Source organism: Pteronotus mesoamericanus, unplaced genomic scaffold (genome assembly GCF_021234165.1).
Source record: "Pteronotus mesoamericanus isolate MK-2021 breed Mesoamerican mustached bat unplaced genomic scaffold, CSHL_Meso_final contig_221, whole genome shotgun sequence".
NCBI lineage: Eukaryota > Metazoa > Chordata > Mammalia > Chiroptera > Mormoopidae > Pteronotus > Pteronotus mesoamericanus.
The window spans coordinates 17,214,145-17,232,843 of NW_026555092.1; the positions used below are offsets into that span (position 1 = coordinate 17,214,145).

At 53.3% G+C, this 18,699-nt stretch overlaps 1 protein-coding gene across 1 annotated transcript; it reads right to left on the reverse strand.

Moving 5' to 3' along the window:
• Positions 1-12,655: 12,655 nt before the first annotated feature.
• Positions 12,656-17,432, reverse strand: CLDN19 (claudin 19). Its single transcript, XM_054571595.1, has 5 exons — positions 17,185-17,432; positions 15,857-16,021; positions 15,674-15,758; positions 13,832-13,984; positions 12,656-13,129 (listed from the first exon to the last, which is right to left on the reverse strand). Exons 1-5 carry the CDS (start codon positions 17,405-17,407, stop codon positions 13,081-13,083), a joined length of 675 nt encoding a protein of 224 aa, XP_054427570.1. The 5' UTR covers positions 17,408-17,432; the 3' UTR covers positions 12,656-13,080.
• Between the last annotated feature and the right edge of the window lie 1,267 nt (positions 17,433-18,699).

The window sequence follows — 18,699 nt, forward strand, 5'->3', positions numbered from 1 at the left end:
TACAGGAATGTGTCACCAGCCACGAGTATGTGTTCTGAGAAGTACATTTTTAGGTGACTTCATCTTGTGAACATCAGAGTGCACTTACCAAACCTACCTACCGCTTCTAGGCTACAAACCTGTACAGAATATTGTAGGCAGTGCAACACAATGGTAAGTAAACAAAAGGTACAGTAAAAACGTGATATAAAAGGTTAAATGTGGCACATTCATGTAGTGTGTTTACTAGGAATGGAGCTTGCTGAACTGGAAGTTGCTCTGGGTGAGCCAGAATGGTGAGTAAAGTCTTGGACATTGCTGAACACTACTGTAGGTTTTGTAGACACTGTCCCCAAGCCATCCCCCTGCTTGTTTTCTAACAGGGCCAGAAACAGCATGTCAAGGCTATCCGTGCTGCTCCGTGAACAGGGATGTCAGCTGGATTGATTGGAAGTACCAAAGACAAACGGGGCAAGGGATAACTCACCGTGATAGTGACTAAGGAGAGAGCAAAACTTGGCCTTAGGGTCAGGAGGAATAACGAAGATGGGGAGAGAGGAACATAGGGGGCTGTTGTAGCAATGTGGTTTCGGCTACTGCGCATTGGAGCAAGAGAGAAAAGAACTTGGTGGGAAGCATAAAAAAGGGAGGGAGTGTTTTCACGGTGAGGGTGTGGAACTGACAACTTGGTGTTTTGACGTAGGAAATTTTTTTGCTTCATTACCCCAACTATTAAAACCAAAAAATATTTCCAAAGTACAGGGAGGGACAGGCTGGCTCCACACGGCCACAGAAACCTTTTACTAACGTGGCAGTGGCACTTAACACTTGCTAAGGCAGCTCCTGTGGACCTGTGTCCTTCCACAGGATCCGAGGTCTTCCAACAGAGAATTACAGCAACGTACCCTGAAGACCATCAAGGTAGAGCTGGGAGGGCTGTAGTGCTGAGGGGACAGGCTCCTCTGCTGAAACAGATCAATGACTGGGATGTCACCTGGGCACTGATAATTGAGGTCCTATGAGTGATGGAATCTAGTGCCAAGTGCTGCAGATAGTTATCCCAGTGGAAAAAGTTCCTGAGCCACATACCCTTCCATTTCGTAGAGGAAATTGAGCTCCTTTCTAGTCTTACGGGACTGTCGTGGATGAACATTGTGTGGTATATGACTGAAATAGTTGTCTTAGGGAATGGGAAAACAAGTATCAGGGAAATAGAACTGCCAGCAGGTGGGGTGGGGGGAGGTTAATAAGGCCATTGCCAGCTGACTTCAGAGGAAGAAGAGAACAAAAGTATTGAAAGTGAGTGTAGGGTTAGAGTTGACAGGAATGGGTCCGGATTAGTCAAAGCAAATAAGCATGTGGTTCTCTGGTGACTGGTATTGGTCCCAGAGTTGGCAAGTGTTCTTAATTGACTAGAAGTGCTAGTTTAAGGGTGTGGGAAGAATAGGAGGCGCTGGTCATAGACTGGCATGCTTAACTTTGAACAGTTGCTGGTAATGATATGTGGGCTATTTTCATGTGAGTGGAAGACAGAAGAGAGACCCTACTGGAAGTAGTCAAACAATGGCATTCAAAGGATCTCCTCTCTGTGGGCACTGAGGTTGCCACAAGTGAGGGTAGAAGGAGGTGTGACAACCCTGAAATTAAAATCTTCAAGGAATGCTGCTCAGTAACATTGAGTCTGAAGGTGCAGGCTTCTAAGCAGTTGGAGTTGTTGAGGCCTTAAAACGGAGGAAGATGCTTTAGAAGTGGCAGCGGTGAACCGGGAAACCTAGCCCCACACAGGGCACCGTGGTACTTGGGTTAGGAGAAGAAAAACATCAGTCCTGCGGTTCTGCTGGAGGAGGGACCTGTGAGGCTGGCTTGTGACTGGGAAGGAGCAGTCTTGGAACTCTGCCTCTCCCTGCTCGGAACAGGTGGAGGAGGGCCACTTACATCCTTTCAATCTGGCTCTCTGCTTATAAAGACTGTCCGTGATACCAGAGAAGTGAGTAGACTGAAACACCTGCTGGAGTGATGTTTTATCACCTCTTACAGGCTTAGGGCAACTAGCTGTACAGCCTTGCACTTGAATTCTGTCTGGGCTCAGGAGCTGGTGATCAGGAATCTGGATTCTTATTTTTATATATTTATATATATATATATTTTTAATTTCCTTTTTCCCTTGGTTTCCTTTTTCTTTTTTAAGATTTTATTTATTTTTTTAGAGAGGAAAAGGGAGAGAAAGAGGGATAGAAACATCAAATGTGTGGTTGCCTTTCGCACGCCCCCTGCTGGGGGCCTGGCCCACACCAGGCATGTGCCCTACACTGGGAATCAAACCTGTGACCCTTTGGTTCACAGGCTGGTGCTCAATTTACTGAACCACACCACCTTGAGCTGGATTTTTTAAAAATAGAATGCTTTTCACTTCAACAAGATTACTCTGGGCAAAAAATAATAATAATTTGATCAGAAGTGACCAATTTGGTCATTGTTGCAGAAGTCCATATAAATAATGAGACCTGGACCACAGATAACAGCAGGATGAAAGGAGGTCCAATTTGAGATGTTTTCAGAAATGAAGTTGACAGATCTAGGTGACTAGGTGAATGGAGGGATGAGAAAGGGGAGAACCCAGCATGTTACAGAGTATTGATGCAAACAGTACCATCTGCTGGAACAGACAATGCAAACGCGGGGGAAGGGTCTGTTTAGTTTTAGGTACATGGAGTTTGAGGTGCCTTTGGAGCATCCATGGGAAGGATGCAGGAAGCGGATTTGCAACTGAGTAGGGTATAGGTTGAAGCTGCATGTTCGGCACTCAGTAGGCGGCTGTGGAAAGCCATGGTCATGGATGAAGTCCCATTACTGAAGGAGCATCTGTGAAGAGCAGAGAGTAGAGGCCCAAACTTTTGGATCAAGGCCAAGGCCATAAAACTGATGACCAGAAAATGATGTATTAAATCCAGAAAGGTGGACATCATAGAATCCTAAAGAACAAAGTAGAAATGGTTCAGCTGGCATCAAAGCCGAGAGTGCCAAGAAGGTGGAAGCTGAACAGCACCAAAGAGACGACTGGTGAGAGCAGGCCTGTGAGGATGTGGGGGTGGGCCCCAGACGGCAGCCCGTGGGGGAGGGAGGTGGGCTGCTGGCCCCACCGCGGGACAGTCAGTCCGTCCTGCCGGGTCCCAGCCCAGCCTGTCAGTCATCTCACTTACTCTGACACTCCACATGCACAGAGTCTGCAAATCCTGTTGATTCTGATTCTGCCTTTGAAACATCCAGAATCCGTCCACTTATGACCGCTTCCAATCACATCATCTCACCTGGATTATTTTTTGTGATTTTTTAAATTAAGATTTTATTTACTTTTAGAGAGAGAGGAAGGGAGGGAGAGAGAGAAACAGCGATGTGGTTGGTTGCCTCTTGCATGTGCCCCAACTGGGAATCCAACCGGGGACCTTCCCGTCTGCAGGCTGGCACCCTGTGCACTGAGTCACACCAGCCAGGACTCGCCTGGTTATCGGAGCAGCCTCCTAGGTGAGTCCCTGCAACCTTTCTTCCCACCCCCACCCTTCTCCTGCAGTCAGTTAACACAGCAGCCAGGTGTCTTAAAAACCATGTCAGAATTTGGGTCACTTCTCTGCTCAAAACCCTCCAGAGGCTTTCAGTGTCATGTTCACAATGTGCCCCACTGTCCTGTTCCCATACTGCTCTCCCCTGGTTTACTCCACTCCGTCCTCGCGGCCTTTTCCTCAGAATGGTCCAGGCACAATCCCACCTCAAGGCCTTTAACATGTTTCTCCCTCTTGACAGGAAGACGGCTTCCCCAGAGAACGAAATGGCTGTCTCCCTCAGACCTCTCAGGTCTCTGACTGCTCTGGCCTTCCTTGACCTCTCTGTTTAATGTAGCGGCTCTTCCGCACACCCAGGTCTCCCAACCTCCTTACCCAGCTTGATTTTTCTCCATAGGGCCTCTCCTCAGCTGCTAATCTACATTTACTTTAGTCTGTCTCTTTGCTAAAAGGTAAAGGAATTTTGTATGTTTTGTTCATTGTTGCTATGTCCAACAGGGCTGAAAGTGTGCAGAGTGGAAGCTCAACAGATAGGTTAAGTGGAATGAAGTGGGCTGTTGCTGGAAGGGCAGATATGTTACTGTGACCGTATTGATTTATGTATTAGCCAAATTGGGTGTTCGTGAGAATGAAAGAGATGTGATTATCAATTATACTGGAATGAAAAGACTGCCCTTGGCAACATGGGAGTTTGGGCCACTCTAGAGGTAGATACATTGAGGGAGGGGTTTTTCAGGATGAGGAGATGTGTGAATAAGGGGAGGGAGAAGGTGTCGACTAAGAAGACAGCTTTAGGAGTACGGTACAACAAAATGCTTCATTTTACCCTGCGCATAAAATTTAATTTTAATAGATTATTTTGAGGCACCAGGAAGGAAGGTGATTTGAAGTCAAAACCTAAGTTCTAATCCTGACAGTGAAATCCCACCTTCCAGCTCACATAGAAGTCAGTTTGGAACATTGAAGTATTTCTCAAGGGATGGCCTATGGACCATCGACAGAAGAAGCAAGAGATTCCTGGGTCCCACCATCACATTGCCTAATCCAAATGCAGGAGAGGAGCCTGAGAATGAGCATTTTATATTAACTTTAAAATAGAGATTCAAATAGTACCAATTTCCTAAAGTTCTCATGAAGATTAAGTGAAAATCCGTTAGACAGTAATACCTGACATTTTATTAGTGCTCCTTTAATCTTGGCTGTTATTGTTACAGGAATATTGTAAAACCAACTGTGAAAATAGCTGTGAAAATTGTAAACTGAAAGTGTGATGGCCACGAGAATGTGGCTTGCAGACCTCTGATGACAGGGAATATAAATAAACCAAGGTGCTTTGCGCTGAAATCTACCACTATGCTTGCCCTGAGGCCGCACTCCCCAAGGGCTTCCAAGTCAATCAGTGAGCCTGGCAGCGACTCAGAGCAGTCTTCCTCTGACACGGGTCTCCTCTGACAGCCGACTTTGGCTCAGGGACTCCCTTGATGACTTCGCCAAATTTTCTTTAGACTGCGTGGTGGTCTAGGATGCTTCCATTGATACTCCTTCACTCAGGGACTATCTGATGGATCTCCAAGCTCCTGCCCCATTTTCCCTCACATTAGTCTCATTTGGGAGTCTACTGCTTGGAGGACACAGTAACATGAAAAATCATTAAAAAGGCCCTGGCTGGTGTGGCTCAGTGGATTGAGCACTGGTCTGCGAACCAAAAGGGTCACAGGTTCTACTTCCGGTCAGGGCACATGCCTGGATTGTGGGCCAGGTCTCCGGTAGGGGGCGCTCAAGAGGCAACCACACGTTGATGTTTCTCTCCCGCTCTTTCTTCCTCCCCTCCCCTCTGTCTAAATATAAAATCTTTTAAAAAAAAAAGTTCTGGCCGTGGCTGGTGTGGCTCAGTGGATTGAGAACCGGCCTGCAAACCAAAAGGTCACTGGTTTGATTCCCAGTCGGGGCACATGCCTGGGCTGCAGGCCAGGTCCCCAGTTGGGGGCATGTGAGAGGCAACCAATTGATGTATCTCTAGCATATCAGTGTTTCTCTCCCTCTCTTCCTCCTTTCTCCTCTCTAAAAATAAATAAATAAAATCTTTTTAAAAAAATGATTAAAAAGTGAGGAAGTGAGAAAAGATTCTGGGAAGAAAGCTGAGTATGAAGCACCAGGAATCTGTTCCGCAACCCAGACAACAAGGACACTGGCCAGATGGGTCGGCTGTGGCTGTTCTGAAACCCTACAGTCTGTTGAAGGCTTGCAACATTCCAGAGAAGGCTTAGATGGCAAATGGAGGTTAATGCTGGGAATTTCAGCTCTTAGCGCCACAGCAGCTACTCCTCCCCAGTGCGGCCCACCCCTGTGGAAGGCAGCTGTGTACATGTTCCTAGAGCCTTGCGCATAACTTGAGGAGCCAGAGCGGGCAGTAAGGACCCCGTCCTCCAAATAATAGGGATCTGTGTTCTGGCTGTTTACTGCTGCTTCCGATCAAGCAGGTGCAGGCACAGAGGCAGCAACCATTGTTGTTGCACCCGCCCCCGTCGCTGCTTCTCTCTCCTCCAGCTGAAGGGAATTCCAGGGGATATCAAGGTCTGGTGCCTCCCTGCACCCCACTTATTTTAATCTTTTCCTCTTTTTGGAAGCAGGATATTAATGACTAGAGAACAATTAAAGCAACCACATATGTGGAGGAAACTAGAAACTCACTGGACACATGCAAGGAAGGTCACAGGTTCAGATAAAACCTGCAAAGACCTTGAACTTAAACCTTATGCTGATGCTTGGCATAGAGACAGCCTAGAGCAATGAAAACAACAACAAAAAATGGCAGCAACCCTAGGGAAGAGAGAAAATTTGATTTCCAAAGTTACCATATTGTTAGGTCAAATGACCAAGTTTTTAAAAAAGATTTTATTTCATTTTTAGAGAGAGGGGAGGGAGGAAGAGACGGAAAGAAACATCAATGTGCGAGAGAAACATTGGTTGCCTCCTGCCCACCTCCAACTCAGGACCTGGCCCACAATCCAGGCATGTGCCCTGGCTGGGAATTGAACCACTGACCTTTTGGTTTGCAGGCCAACACTCAACCCATTGAGCTACACCAGCCAGGGTTCAGATGACCACTTAAAAAAAAATACTACAATAACAACAAATACCACAAGACATGCAAAGAAAAATGGAAATGTGTCCCATTCAAAAGAACAAATAAATCAATAGAAACTGTCCCTGAGAAAGACCTTGTGACTGATCCACTAGACAAAGATTTTAAAATCACTGTCTTAAAGATGTTAATAGCCCTCGGTGGTGTGGCTCAGTGGATTGAGTGCTGGCTGAGAACTGAAGGGTTGCTGGTTTGATTCCCAGTTGGGGCACATGCCTGGGTTGTGGGCTTGGTCCCCAGCTGGGGGTGTGCGAGAGGCAACCAATCGACATATCTCTTGTGCATTGATGTTTCTCTCCTCTTTCTCCTTCCCTTCCCCTCTATCTAGAAATAAGTAAAATCTAAAAAATTTTTACAAAGAAATCCGTATCTAAAAACATCAATAATGGTACCACAATTTTTAAAAAGAGAAAATATTACAAAGAACCAGGAAAAAAAATTACTTTCAAAGGAGTGACATTTAAGCTGATGTTCGCGTTCTCAACAATAACAATGGGTGCCAGGAAGCAACGAAATGATATCTCCAGTTATCTGAAAGAAAATATTGCCAACAGAGGATTCTGTACACAGAGCATGAAGGTGGAAAAAGGCATTTTGAAACAAAAAAACAAAGAGCACTCACAAGCAGCAGACTTGCACTAACGAGCAGAAGAAATGACCCCATTTGGAATAGTAGAGATACAAAAGGAATTAAAGGCAAATAGGTAAGTCCCCCAAAAAGTTGGCCTGCCGCCGAGGTGGGGTAGAAGGCAAAGCTGCCTGCCACGAGGAGAAAGCAGGAAACCCACACAGGACTAGGTTCCTGCATTGATAGGAACAGGTGCGACTGCTACCTGACGCGAGGACGAGAAACACTCCCACCCAAGACCCACCGTCATTACTCTGAGTTCAGAAACTGTGAGGGAGGAGAAGGCCCCGCCCCTGAGGTTCAGGTGCACAGGGCCTGGCTACAGCCAAGGCTGGAGCGGGAGAACTGAGAAAACTCCCGGGCCACCAGCATGAGCCCTGAGCCATAAAGCAAATGATGGCAAACTACTGCTGGGAAGGGGCAAGATCAGAGAAAGAGGCTCCCTCTGTAGTGCAGGCATGCGGGGGCTGTTGGATGCTGCGGCTCTGGACACTAAGACAAACTGGATTCCAGGTGTCCAGCCAGGCGCTGGAAGCAGCAGCCTGCCACCGCCAGAAATGAGAAATGGCTCAGACGGGCTTATCAGATGGGGACACAGCAGAAGAAAGAGCTCGTGAACTTGATGAAAGATCAGTAGAAATCACAGAGAAAAACATGGAAAAAGTAAAACAGAACACGATATTTAAGAATAGTGAGATGATACCACGTGTGTAATTGAAGTAGTCGAAGAAGACAGAGAAAGTGTAGCCGCAGAAATATTTGAGAAAAATGGCTGAAAATTTCCCAAACTCAGTGAAAGATAGGGCATCACAGGTGTGGGGAGCTCAGGAAACCCCAAATAGAATGAACTCAAAACCAAAAAAAAGATGGAGGATATTTGAAAGGCAACCAGAGGGGCAGGAAAAGGAACCGGAATAAGAATCATAGCAGACTTTTCTCTCTTTTTTTAAATATTTTATTTATTTATTTTTAGAGAGAGGGGAAGGAAGGGAGCAAGAGACGGGGAGAAACATCGATCGGTTGCTTCTCACATGCTCCCAAATGGGGACCTGGCCTGCAACCCAGGCATGTGCCCTGACCAGGAAACGAACGATCAGCAGATTGGTTCGCAGGCCAGCGCTCAATCCACTGAGCCAGCAGTCCCCAACTTTTTTGGCACCAGGGACCAGTTTCGTGGAAGACAATTTTTCCATGGATGGGAGTGGCAGGGTAGGGGGAGGCAGGAGGTGGAGCTCAGGCAGTAATGTGCGTGCAGCTTCGCCCACTCGCCTACCGCTCACCTGCTGCTGTGTGGCCCGGTTCCTGACGGGCCACACAGACGGGTGTCAGTCCATGGCCCGGGGGCTGGGAGCCCTGCACTGAGCCATACCAGTCGGGATAAACAATGGCAGACATTTCATTTGAATCCTATGAAAGCTAGAAGACACTGGGATGACATTTATAAACTCCTAAAAACAGGGTGGGTTTGGGGGGTCAACCCAGAATTCTATACCCAGTGAAAAGAGCTTTCAAAAATGAGGGCGAAATAGTCTTGGCTGGTGTGGCTGAGTGGACTGAGCACTGGCCTGCGAACCAAAATGTCGCTTATTCGATTCCTGGTCAGGGCACATGCCTGGGTGGTGGGCCAGGTCCCCAGTTAGGGGCATGTAAGGGGCAACCGATCAAAATATCCCTTGCACATCACATCACCACATCACTGTTTCTCTCCCTCTTTTTCTCCCTCCCTTGCCCTCTCTCTAAAAATAAATAAATAAAACCTTTTTTTAAAAAGGAGGGTGAAATAAAGATTTTTTAAATTGTCATGCTAGGTGAACCCAAAGCTTTCCTTCCCAGCTCCATTTTTCGCCTGGATTTTCCTACATTCGCCTGGATTTTCAAGTGCCCTCTGAAAGGAGCAGCTTCTCAGTATTCTAGCCTTTTCTTTAGACTTTTTAAGAGAACTTTCTGTTTTTGAAATAATCTCAAACTTCAGAGAAAAAATGCCAGATTAGTTCAAAGAATACCTGCATGCCTTTCACTCAGATTGCTTAATTAATATTATACTGCAAATACTCGCCTTGCTTTCATGTGTACCTAGGAAGGTTTTTTCTGATACCTCATTATCCTCTTACTACTTCAGTCTGTATTTCCTAACATATAAAGAAAGTTTGTGGTTCTACAAAACCACAGTAAACTATCAAGCTCAAGCAATTACTGTTGACATAGTACCACCATCTAAACCACAGACACCATGCAAATTTCACTGGTTGTCCCAAGAATGTCCGTTCCAGGTTCAGAATCCGATCCAGGATCACTCACAGCACTTGATTCTCTCTCTCTGATCTCCTCAGTCTGCAATAGCTTCTCAGCCTTTCTTTGTCTTTCATCAACTTGCATGGTTTTGCAGAATCCAGGTTGTTATTTTGTAGAATAACCTCAACTTAGATTTTCCTGTCTTGTCATAAGTAGATTCAGTTTATGTACCTCTAGCAGGAATATCACATAAATGAGGCTGTTTTTCTTCTCAATGTATTCTACTGAGGGACAATTTTGACTTTTTCCCATTACTGCTGGTGTTAACTCCTATCACCTGATTAAGACATATCTGCAATGTTTCACAATCGTAATGAAATTGTACAACTCGACAAACTTGGAGGGATTTTTAGCATTTTATTTGTTTCACTTGAGAATGCCGACACAGAGAGAAGAATAGAGTGAACCCCTAAGTACCAATAGTTACCAGTCTTATAAATAACTTTACCTGCCCCTGACCTTTTTGTTCCTAGAATATTTTAAAACAAAGTCAGCCATTATATTATGTCAGTGTGCACTTCTAACAGGTAAGGGTTTTTAAAAAATAACCGTGGGGTCATTATCACACAAAATGAACAATACCTATAACACAGAATTAACCGTAACCCCAGGTCATCACCTATTACTCAGTCATGTCCAGATCCTCAGGGCCAAGCGACAGAGGGGTGCCCGGCCCGCTACTCCAGGGCCATGGGTCTACCCCCTCAGTTCCTTGGGTTTCCTCAGGGGCCAAGTGCACCCTTTATTTTTCTTCCCCAAACCATATTTTTGGACCTGCCAGTTTCATTCTGGCAAATAAACAATGGCAGAAGCTTTAGGATCACATCTTTGGCTCCTGCTTATTATTTAGCCTTGAGGCTGGGACCGGAAACAGGATCCCAGCCCTGAGGTCTGCAAAGTTGACCAGGTGACCCTGAGGAGAGAGGTTGCTTTAACAGAGGCCTGGGGGATCAGGTTTCCCAAATTCTTCCAAACTCTCCCAGCTTCCAACCCTCTGATTTCTCCCAGACATTGTCCCATTGCCAGCCTCCCACTGCGCTGTTCATCAGTGTGTGAACTGGGTTGTATGTGGTGACCTGGCCCTCCGCCTCTCCCGTCTCCGGCTTCCCTTCAGGAAGGATCACACTGAAGCTGGTCCTGCCTTGCTGCCAGGCAGCCCCTGGGCATGGGGCTTGGCTCTCTCGCAGCCTGTCCCTGAAGCCCTCAGCAAGCCGCCTGCACACTCTATCCCGACATCCTCCTGCTGGGGGCCCTGCGGAACCGGGTTCCATCTTGTTTCTAACAAGACCCAGAACAAAAGTTTAACCCTTGGATACAGCACTTGTCAGTAACACTTGTGAAATAGTTATGAACCCTCAACTGCTACCCCTTAAAATCCTGCCCGTATCCTGGATTGAGGAGGACAGATTAGAGCCGTGTCTCCTGTCTCCTTGCCAGCTGACTGGCAAATGACGCTCCTTTCTTTTCTCAAAAGCTGGCGCCATAGTTTGGCTTCTGTGTGTGTGGGGCAGTGGGCCCTTGCTCGGTAACAGTCCTAAACCTCTGGTAGACCCTGGACCGCAAGAAATGACGCACGGTTTCCTGGCCAACCGCTTCACGACCAAATAGCAGGGGCTGCCAAATCCCCAGCCCGGGACAGGGAGGCCGAGCCTCCGGGCCCCATCGCACCTGCTCAGGTCGCACCTGTGACAGGAGCCTCCACCGCAATACTCAGGTCCCAGCTTCCAAATTCGGTGTTGTCAGGGCTCTTTTGGCTGTATGTGACAGAAGCCAAACTCAGAACTGTTTCCTCAAAAAGGGGTGTATTTATTGGGAGACGGCAGGACTCTCGTGGAACAGCCTGGTCTCAGGAAAGGCTGAGGGAGACAGGGCTTCCTCTCGTGTTTCCACTCCTCACCTCTTCTTTCTCCCTCTGAGACCCCCTCAGAGTGGCAAAAAAATGTGGTCCCAACTTTCAGGCTCACAGAGGTGCTGCCCACACACTGCAGGCCCACGGGAGCTGCCTGCACGCAGAGGCCGGGCCCATCCGAGGCCGTTTCAGTGGGGATGTCGGGGGTGGAGCCCGGGAGTCAGCTCCCCAGGTGTCTCGAATGTGCACCCAGAAGCAAGAAGCGCTGAGTCTTAGCTCAGGCGCCCAGGCGGGCTCTTTCGTAGTTCTCAGTCATGACTCGAGGGCCAGGAGTCCAGTAAACCCATTTAGGGTCACCCTCCAGGTACCCCCTCTGTCCAGCGGCCGGCCGGGCCTCATGAAGCAGCCATCCATTCCCAAGGCGGCCCCTGGCTGTGTGGCAGCTGCCTGGCCAGGGCGCCTCAGGGATTGTCCCATAGCAGCTCTTCTCTCCTCTCCTCCCTCCCTTCCCCGCAGCCTCCACGACAGTCACTTGTCAGAGGAGTCCACCTCTCAAACTCAGGGAGCAGGCTGAGGTCTGTCCTTGGGATTTGCCATTTGGTGAGAGATGCGGTCACAGAAAGGTGGTGGAGGAAGCCGGGACGAAGCTGGCTGAGGAGGGCACGGGGAAGGCAAGGGACAGTCGTGCTCAGCCCTTTCCGCGGGAGAGGGAGAAGGCAGGGGCCAGAGAGAGACTCAGGGTCCAGCAAGGGCATTTGAGGGGGAGAGGCCTGAGCCTGAGGGGAGGAACCGATCTGAGGACCCTCCCCCTTTCAGACTAGGGGGATGGTTACCTGTACCTTAAGACCAAAGGCCCCTCCAGCTCTGGCTGCACCTCCGAGGGAGGCTGGAGCTCTGGCCACTGTCTCGGGCAGGCTCGGGCCGCTCCCTCCCTGCTCTGGTTCTTGGGCAGGGATGTAGCGGGGCCTCAGCGGCTGGAGAGGAGGAGCGGTGGGTGGAGAAAAGGAGCGGCTTTGTGGTGGAGCAGAGCTTGGGGCTTCCAACCTTCCTCAGGATGCCCCTAACGACTGAGGGGCCCAGTGGCCTTCCTCCAGGCCCCTCTCCCCTTAGCGACCCTACAGTGCTGCCTCATGCTGGCTCTGACCCCCAGAACCCAGCTGGAGGGCCTCCCAGGGATTTTCCCCTCTCGGGGTGGGGAGGGGTCCCAGGGGGGCTCCCAGGGCAGGCTGAGTAACGGGGTGGGATTGTGTCTCTCTTTAGGCCAAGGGCTCCCTGACTCCGGGGCCGGAGCCCAGTGCTGGGCCAGGCCTCAGGATGGGGTCTCCCATCCAGGAGGTCCTGGAGCCAACCCAAGGCCAGACTGCGCAGGTCACTGGGGCGGTGGGGGGCAGGAGTCCTGATCAGCCTTGGCCCTGCTGTGTAACCCGCCCTGGACCTCTCTCCCCTCCTTTATGCCCAACAACCCCAGGGAACAGCTCTGACTTCCTGGGGCAGCCCCCGCCCTGACCATGCCAGGGACAGATCAAAGGACACCACACTGGGGCTGGATGTTCACTTCTCTTTCCAAAAAAAGACCAAACACACAGTCTAGGTGTGGCAGGGAGACAGAGCCAGGCTGGGGACCCGGACATTACACCCCCAGAGGGGCCTTGGAGGAGGCAGACAATTTAAGAACTGGTCTGAAAGTCAAAAGAGAGGAGAGCTGGTTAGTGGGGTGAGCAGCAGTCGGGGAAAGAGGGGCAGGGGCTGTGGGGTTCGGGCCCAGGCCCAGGGACCGACCAGTGGGGTCAGACGGGCCCTCACGGCAGCCCTGCCTGGGGCCCATTCCAGGGAGGGAGGGGTGTGGTCTGGCCTGGCCCGGCCCCCTGTGTGGCTGTCCAGCAGTGCTGGGCGGGCAAAAGAGCTGAGACCTAAACTCAGAGACAGTAGGGCCAAGCCTCTTGGTCTTTCTGAACCTGTTTTCTTGGGTGTAATGTGGGGACACGTGTCCTGCCAGCACTGCCTCCTCCATGGGGTGGCTGCAAGGAGCCAAGGTCCGTCTTGTCCACGGGGCCCAGCGTAGTGCAGACACTCAAGAAGCCCTTGAGTGAGTAAATAAGCCGTCAGTGAAAGAAACACACAGGTGCCAAGAGACTGCGTGGACGGGCCCACGCCTGCACCTGGATGCGTGTGTGCACCGGGACGTGTGAGTGCCCCTGTGGGCTAGGTCCTGCCTCTGGCCTCTCTCAGAGCGATGGGTGGACTCCTATGTTGGGAACAAGCTGCTCAGCGCCCTAACCGAGCTCAGGGGACATCCTCTGTCCTCCTGGCCTGCCCTGGGCACTGCAGGGGCCGTGGAGTGCTGGGGAAGGCTGCTGGCTGGGGCTGGGGCTCAGACGTACTCTCGGGCGGCAGCTGAGGGGCCCGGCCGGTAGGGCTGTGGGTTGCTGTTGACTCTCTCGGGCTCCGGGCATGTGCAGCAGAGGAAGGAACCCCCCAGCATGGCCAGGCCGGCTGAGGCCCAGCCCACGAACAGAGCTGGGCCAAACTCGTACCTGCAAGGGGTAGGGAGGATGTCATCAGGCGCGGCTGCCACCCTGGCCGCCTCAGCCTTCAGTGGGGGCTCCCTAGCCTCGGCCCTGGCAGGAGGCAGGCAGGGTGTGAGGAGCTGAGATGGGGCCCTCGCATGTCTTAGCAGCCTCTCTGGATAAGCTGGGATGAATGCTCATCCTTCCTCCACCCCCATTCCAGCAGGTCGACCCCACACACAGTGACCCAGTGCAACCTGGGGCCCCTTTCCTCAGCCAGTCAGTGGAGGGGCGTGGGAGGGCCCGCAAGTCCTGTGGGGAGAGCAGGGCAATCCTTGCCATTTCTATCACCATCTGGCCCACAGAACTCCTGGCCAGCTCGCCCGCCCGCCCCTGCGGTGCCCTGCGGCTCCCCATGTCTGTGCCTTTGCACGAGGCGCCCCCTCCTGGAAGTCTTCTCTCTGTGCCTCCTGTGCTCCGCCCTCAGGGCCCGGCTAAGAAACTACCCCTTGGAGGGTTGCACAGAAGGGTCAGGGGCCAATGGCGCTGACTCTCAATAGGTGGCCATTCAGTCCCCTGCTTGCTCAGCCCCCTGGGGAGGACCTCGAGGGCAGACAGCACCCGATTTGTCAGTATCCCCAGAGCCCAGCACAGGACCTGCTGCCCAGGCGGCCTGGGGGAGTTTTGAAGGGATGAAGGGGCAGAGCCAGCCTGGCACCCCCAAGCTGAGCTGCCTCTCACTTGGCAGGTTTTCGTGGCTAGAGCGGCCTGCCTCAGGCAGCACACCGGAGGTCTCATTTTTCTTTCCACTCCTCCACCTCCTCCAGGGAGCCCTCCCAAAGGCAAAAGCCCAGGCATCTCTTTTCTTATCCTCCCCTCCTTCCCACTCAAGGCCTGTGGGGATGTCTGAGGTTGAGAAGGTCCCATTTTCCGCGCCTGGCAGAGCTGAGAGGTGAGGGAGGGGCCACAGGGACCCACGCCCTTCACAGAATCCCTTCTTCGGCCCCCAAGCCCCTGGTCATACACGCCCTGACCACTCTGCCCTCTAAGTATCTCTGACCTACTCCCCACTGCCTGCCCCTGGCCCCAGCCCTCTGTTCCAGGCCTTTGCAACAGTACCTCTCTGGCCTTGCCCCTTCCCCCTCATTCTTTACCCCACGGCTGGTGCGATGGTCGGCTGCTTTCCACCCGGGCTGGGGAACAAAGGCTTCCTCTGGCTGCCAGGCTCTCTCTTCTCCAGCCTAACCTACCCCCTTCCCACCCGAAGGAACTGCCGCCTCCTGCAGGAAGAGAACGGCTCGGCCTGGCCGGGCGCACACCAGGACCCAGCACTGTGCCAAGTCCCTTACCTGCCCATCGCATCGCACCCTCACAACCACATGTGGGCTGGGTCCTTGGGTTTTACAGGGCGCACACCTGGCACAGAAAGACTAAGGAACCAGCACTGCCACACAGTGAGCACTTGCAGAGCTGGGATTTAAGCCCAGAGCGAGGCACTTAGCTCCTGGGGCGTCCTCCACAGGCCTCCTGCTCCTTCCACGGGCCCAGCCACACCCTGCCTGGTTTCCTGCTCCAGAGAGCTTCTCAGTGACAGCACCTGGGGCTGTCCCCTGCTTCCCTTTCTGAGGACCCTGCAGGATGAAGGCCAGTGGCTCCAGGGGCCGTGGAAAGGGAGGCCCAGCCCGCCCCTGGCCCGAGCCATGCTTCGGCACTCACCTGGCGTTGACAGGTGTGCTTGGGTTGAAGAACTCCTGAGTCACCAGCGTAGCATACCATGAGACTGCGGTCAAGGTGCAGAGGCCTGAGGGCAGAGGGGGTGCTCAGCCCTGCCCCCAGTTGGCCACCAGGGCGGGGCCCCCTGCTGTGGCTAAGCTGGTAGAAGCAGCCCAGGGCTCTCACCTGCCAAGAGGAAGAGGGCGCCCCCAGAGATGGCAATGCGGCCCTTGGCGATGGGGTTGCTGTCTCCGACCCGGGTGCACTTCATGCCGACGACGCTGAGGACCATGGCTACGAAGCCCAGGAGCACGGCCACCACCATGAGGGCTCGTGCTGACTGGATGTGACCTGGGGGGGGCGGGAGGGACTGAGCAGGCGGTGGGGGAGGTGGGTGGATGGGGGAGGCCCAGGGTGGGAGGGGCTGGAACAGGAGCTGGAAACTCCGCCTGGACTGCCACCTGGGCAGGTATGGGGTTAGTGAAACACGCGTGGAGCCGAGCTTCCCTGTGTAACCCCACCGCTCGCTCGCACTTGCAGGCTCCTCTTGGTGGCATGTGGTGACGGGGCAGTTTGAATTCTCTCATCAGCTCTTTTCTGGCTGGGGATCCCCTTCTGGGCCTGTCCTTCTGCACCCAGGCAGCAGAGGCATCTTCAGCAAAAAGAGGAACTAAGGGCGGCCGAGGCCCAATTCAGCCCGGGTGGCCCGCAGGCAAGGATGCCAACCCCCGCTGGCTACCCTGATTCTGGTCATCTTCCCCTCTGCCAGGTGAGTCACCATAGCAGTCGTGTGCCTGCTGCTTGAGTCAGCCCTGGGCTGGGGTGGGGGGAGCCCGGGGGTGGGGGCGCGGGGGGAGCTCAGGGAGGCCAGATGATCTTCCTGGATCAGCGTGGCAGGGGCAGCCTGGCTCTGGCCTGTGGGCTGTGGGCAGAGGGTGGGTGTCTGGGCCCTGAGCCATGAACAGAACCGCAGTGGTGCCTGTTTATGAGCCAATTGCCAGGCTCAATTCCATACCCCAGGAGGAAGAGAAGAGGAACCTGTGGGCCGGAGCACCTGTGTGCGCACATGCATGTGTATGTGTGTGCATACATGTGTGCACATACACCTGCATGCCAGCATGCTTTTCTATCCAGCGGGGCCAGCATGTGCTCACAAGCATGTCTGCCTGCAAAGCATGGGGAGAAGTGGAGGGGAGGGTCTTGACTGAGCCTTTCCCGGTGTCAGGCACTCATCTTACCTGACCCTCCCATCAGCCTGTAAAAGCCATAGTACTCCGTTTACGCATGAAGATACAGGAACACAGAGAGGGTCAGTGGCTAGGATCTAACCCAAGGCTGCCAGAACCTAGAGCCCCTGCCTGCTATGGGGCACCGGGCTGACCTAGATTATCATAAGTGCACGGGGCAGGGGGCTGAAGGGTGGAGCCCCGTGCAGATGGCGGACTGTGTAAAAGCTTGCTCGCGACCCCCCCCACCCCCACCCCCACCCCCAACCCAGCCAGCACAAGGCCTACCTTCCAGGGCGAGCAGCGAGTCATAGAGCTTGCACTGCACCTGCCCGGTGCTCTGGGAGGCACAGGACATCCAGAGCCCTTCGTAGAGGCCTACAGCGGTGATGATGGCGTCGCCCGCGTAGGAGGACTGCTTCCACTGCGGGAGGGCTGTACTGGCGATGATGCCCACCCAGCCACCCAGGGCCAGGAAGTAGCCCAGGAGCTGGAGGCCCGAGTTGGCCATGGCCCAGGGGAGAGGGCTGGGGGTCCCAGAGCTCAGGGCTGGGCCAGGGTCCCTGGGGGAGCCAGGGGCATGGCCAAGTTAGCCGAGCTGCTGGGCGGGGGTGGAGTGCAGCGGTGGCAAGAGGCTGAAAAGGAGCGGTGGCAGCCCAGCCACAGCAGCAGCAAAGGCAGTGGCTGGGGCTCTAGAATGCAGGGGGAGGCCTAGGCACTGACAAGGCCAGGGGCCCGCCCACAGCAGCCAGCTAAGCCAGGACAGGTCCCAGCAAAACTCCTGCTCAGCCCCCTGGGGGTGGGGAGCTGGCCGTGGAGCAGGTGGGGCCACCTCCCCTGACGCCCGCCCCCCTGATGGAGAAGGGAGGGGCTGGAAGGGGCGACTCTGCTTGTCCTCAGGGCCTTTCTGCCAGGAAAACCCCTTTAGGAATCTGGTACCAGTGCCTAAATTCTCCTAATTCCCCCCAAGCCCCAACCCTGAGATGACGGACTTTGCTCTTGCATGACTGAACTGACCCTGGGGGCTTGCAGTCCTCTCTGCCTGTAGGACAGAAGGGAAATGGAATTCCAGTTTGCAGCAGGTAAGACTAGAGTAGGACATCAGGGAGGACTTTTTGGAGAGGGCCTTGAGGCCAGATATGGAGGAGACACTGGGCTGGGGAAGGGGTGTTGGGGAGAGGGGGTCCTGGGCGCCTGAGGGCCACGTGTATCGAAGACAGGGGCGGCCAGACCAGGGAATATGCACTGTGGGGTCCGAGGTCTGAGGGGGGCAGAAGAGGGGCCCCATCAAGGCTGGGCCAGACCTGGCTGCTGGTCAGTGAGGGGCCCCGCAGGGAGGCAGGAGATAGCGGGCGCCTCTGGCATCGGCCTGAAGGAAGGCAGCAGGTTCAGCCCGTTAATCCCCTCTCCGGCCAGCATTGCAGCTCCGGCTGGGGCCGAGGCACTGAGCGCTGGCTCCCAGCTTAGGAACAGCCTGGCGGGGAGGGAGCCGTAGCCTCTGCACATTCCTGGGGTTCAGGCTTCACCCTCCTCGCACCCACCTTCCCCTCTCTCTCCCACCCCAGCTCAGCCCTCCAGAGGAGCCGGGGAATATTTAACTCTCCTGGACCTCATTAGCAATCCCCTCACGTTCCGTTCGCCATGGGTGCAGGGCGAATGTCGCCACCCTGCTCCCACTCCTGCCAGCCGCCCGCCCCCCGCATTTCCAGGGGCCACCTGCTTTTGCTGGACTGCACTGGGGGGAGGCAGGATTCTGCCGTTGACCACCCCGGCTTCCTCCCCCGTGGCCCCGGCCCCCCTCCA

Coding starts and splice junctions, on each gene's coding strand:
- CLDN19 (XM_054571595.1), bottom strand. CDS start 17,407: ATGGCCAACTCGGGCCTCCAGCTCCTGGGCTACTTCCTGGCCCTGGGT. Junction 16,022..17,184: donor CTCGCTGCTCGCCCTGGAAG/GTAGGCCTTGTG, acceptor CGCCCCCCCCAG/GTCACATCCAGTCAGCACGA. Junction 15,759..15,856: donor CGCCCTCTTCCTCTTGGCAG/GTGAGAGCCCTG, acceptor CTCTGCCCTCAG/GCCTCTGCACCTTGACCGCA.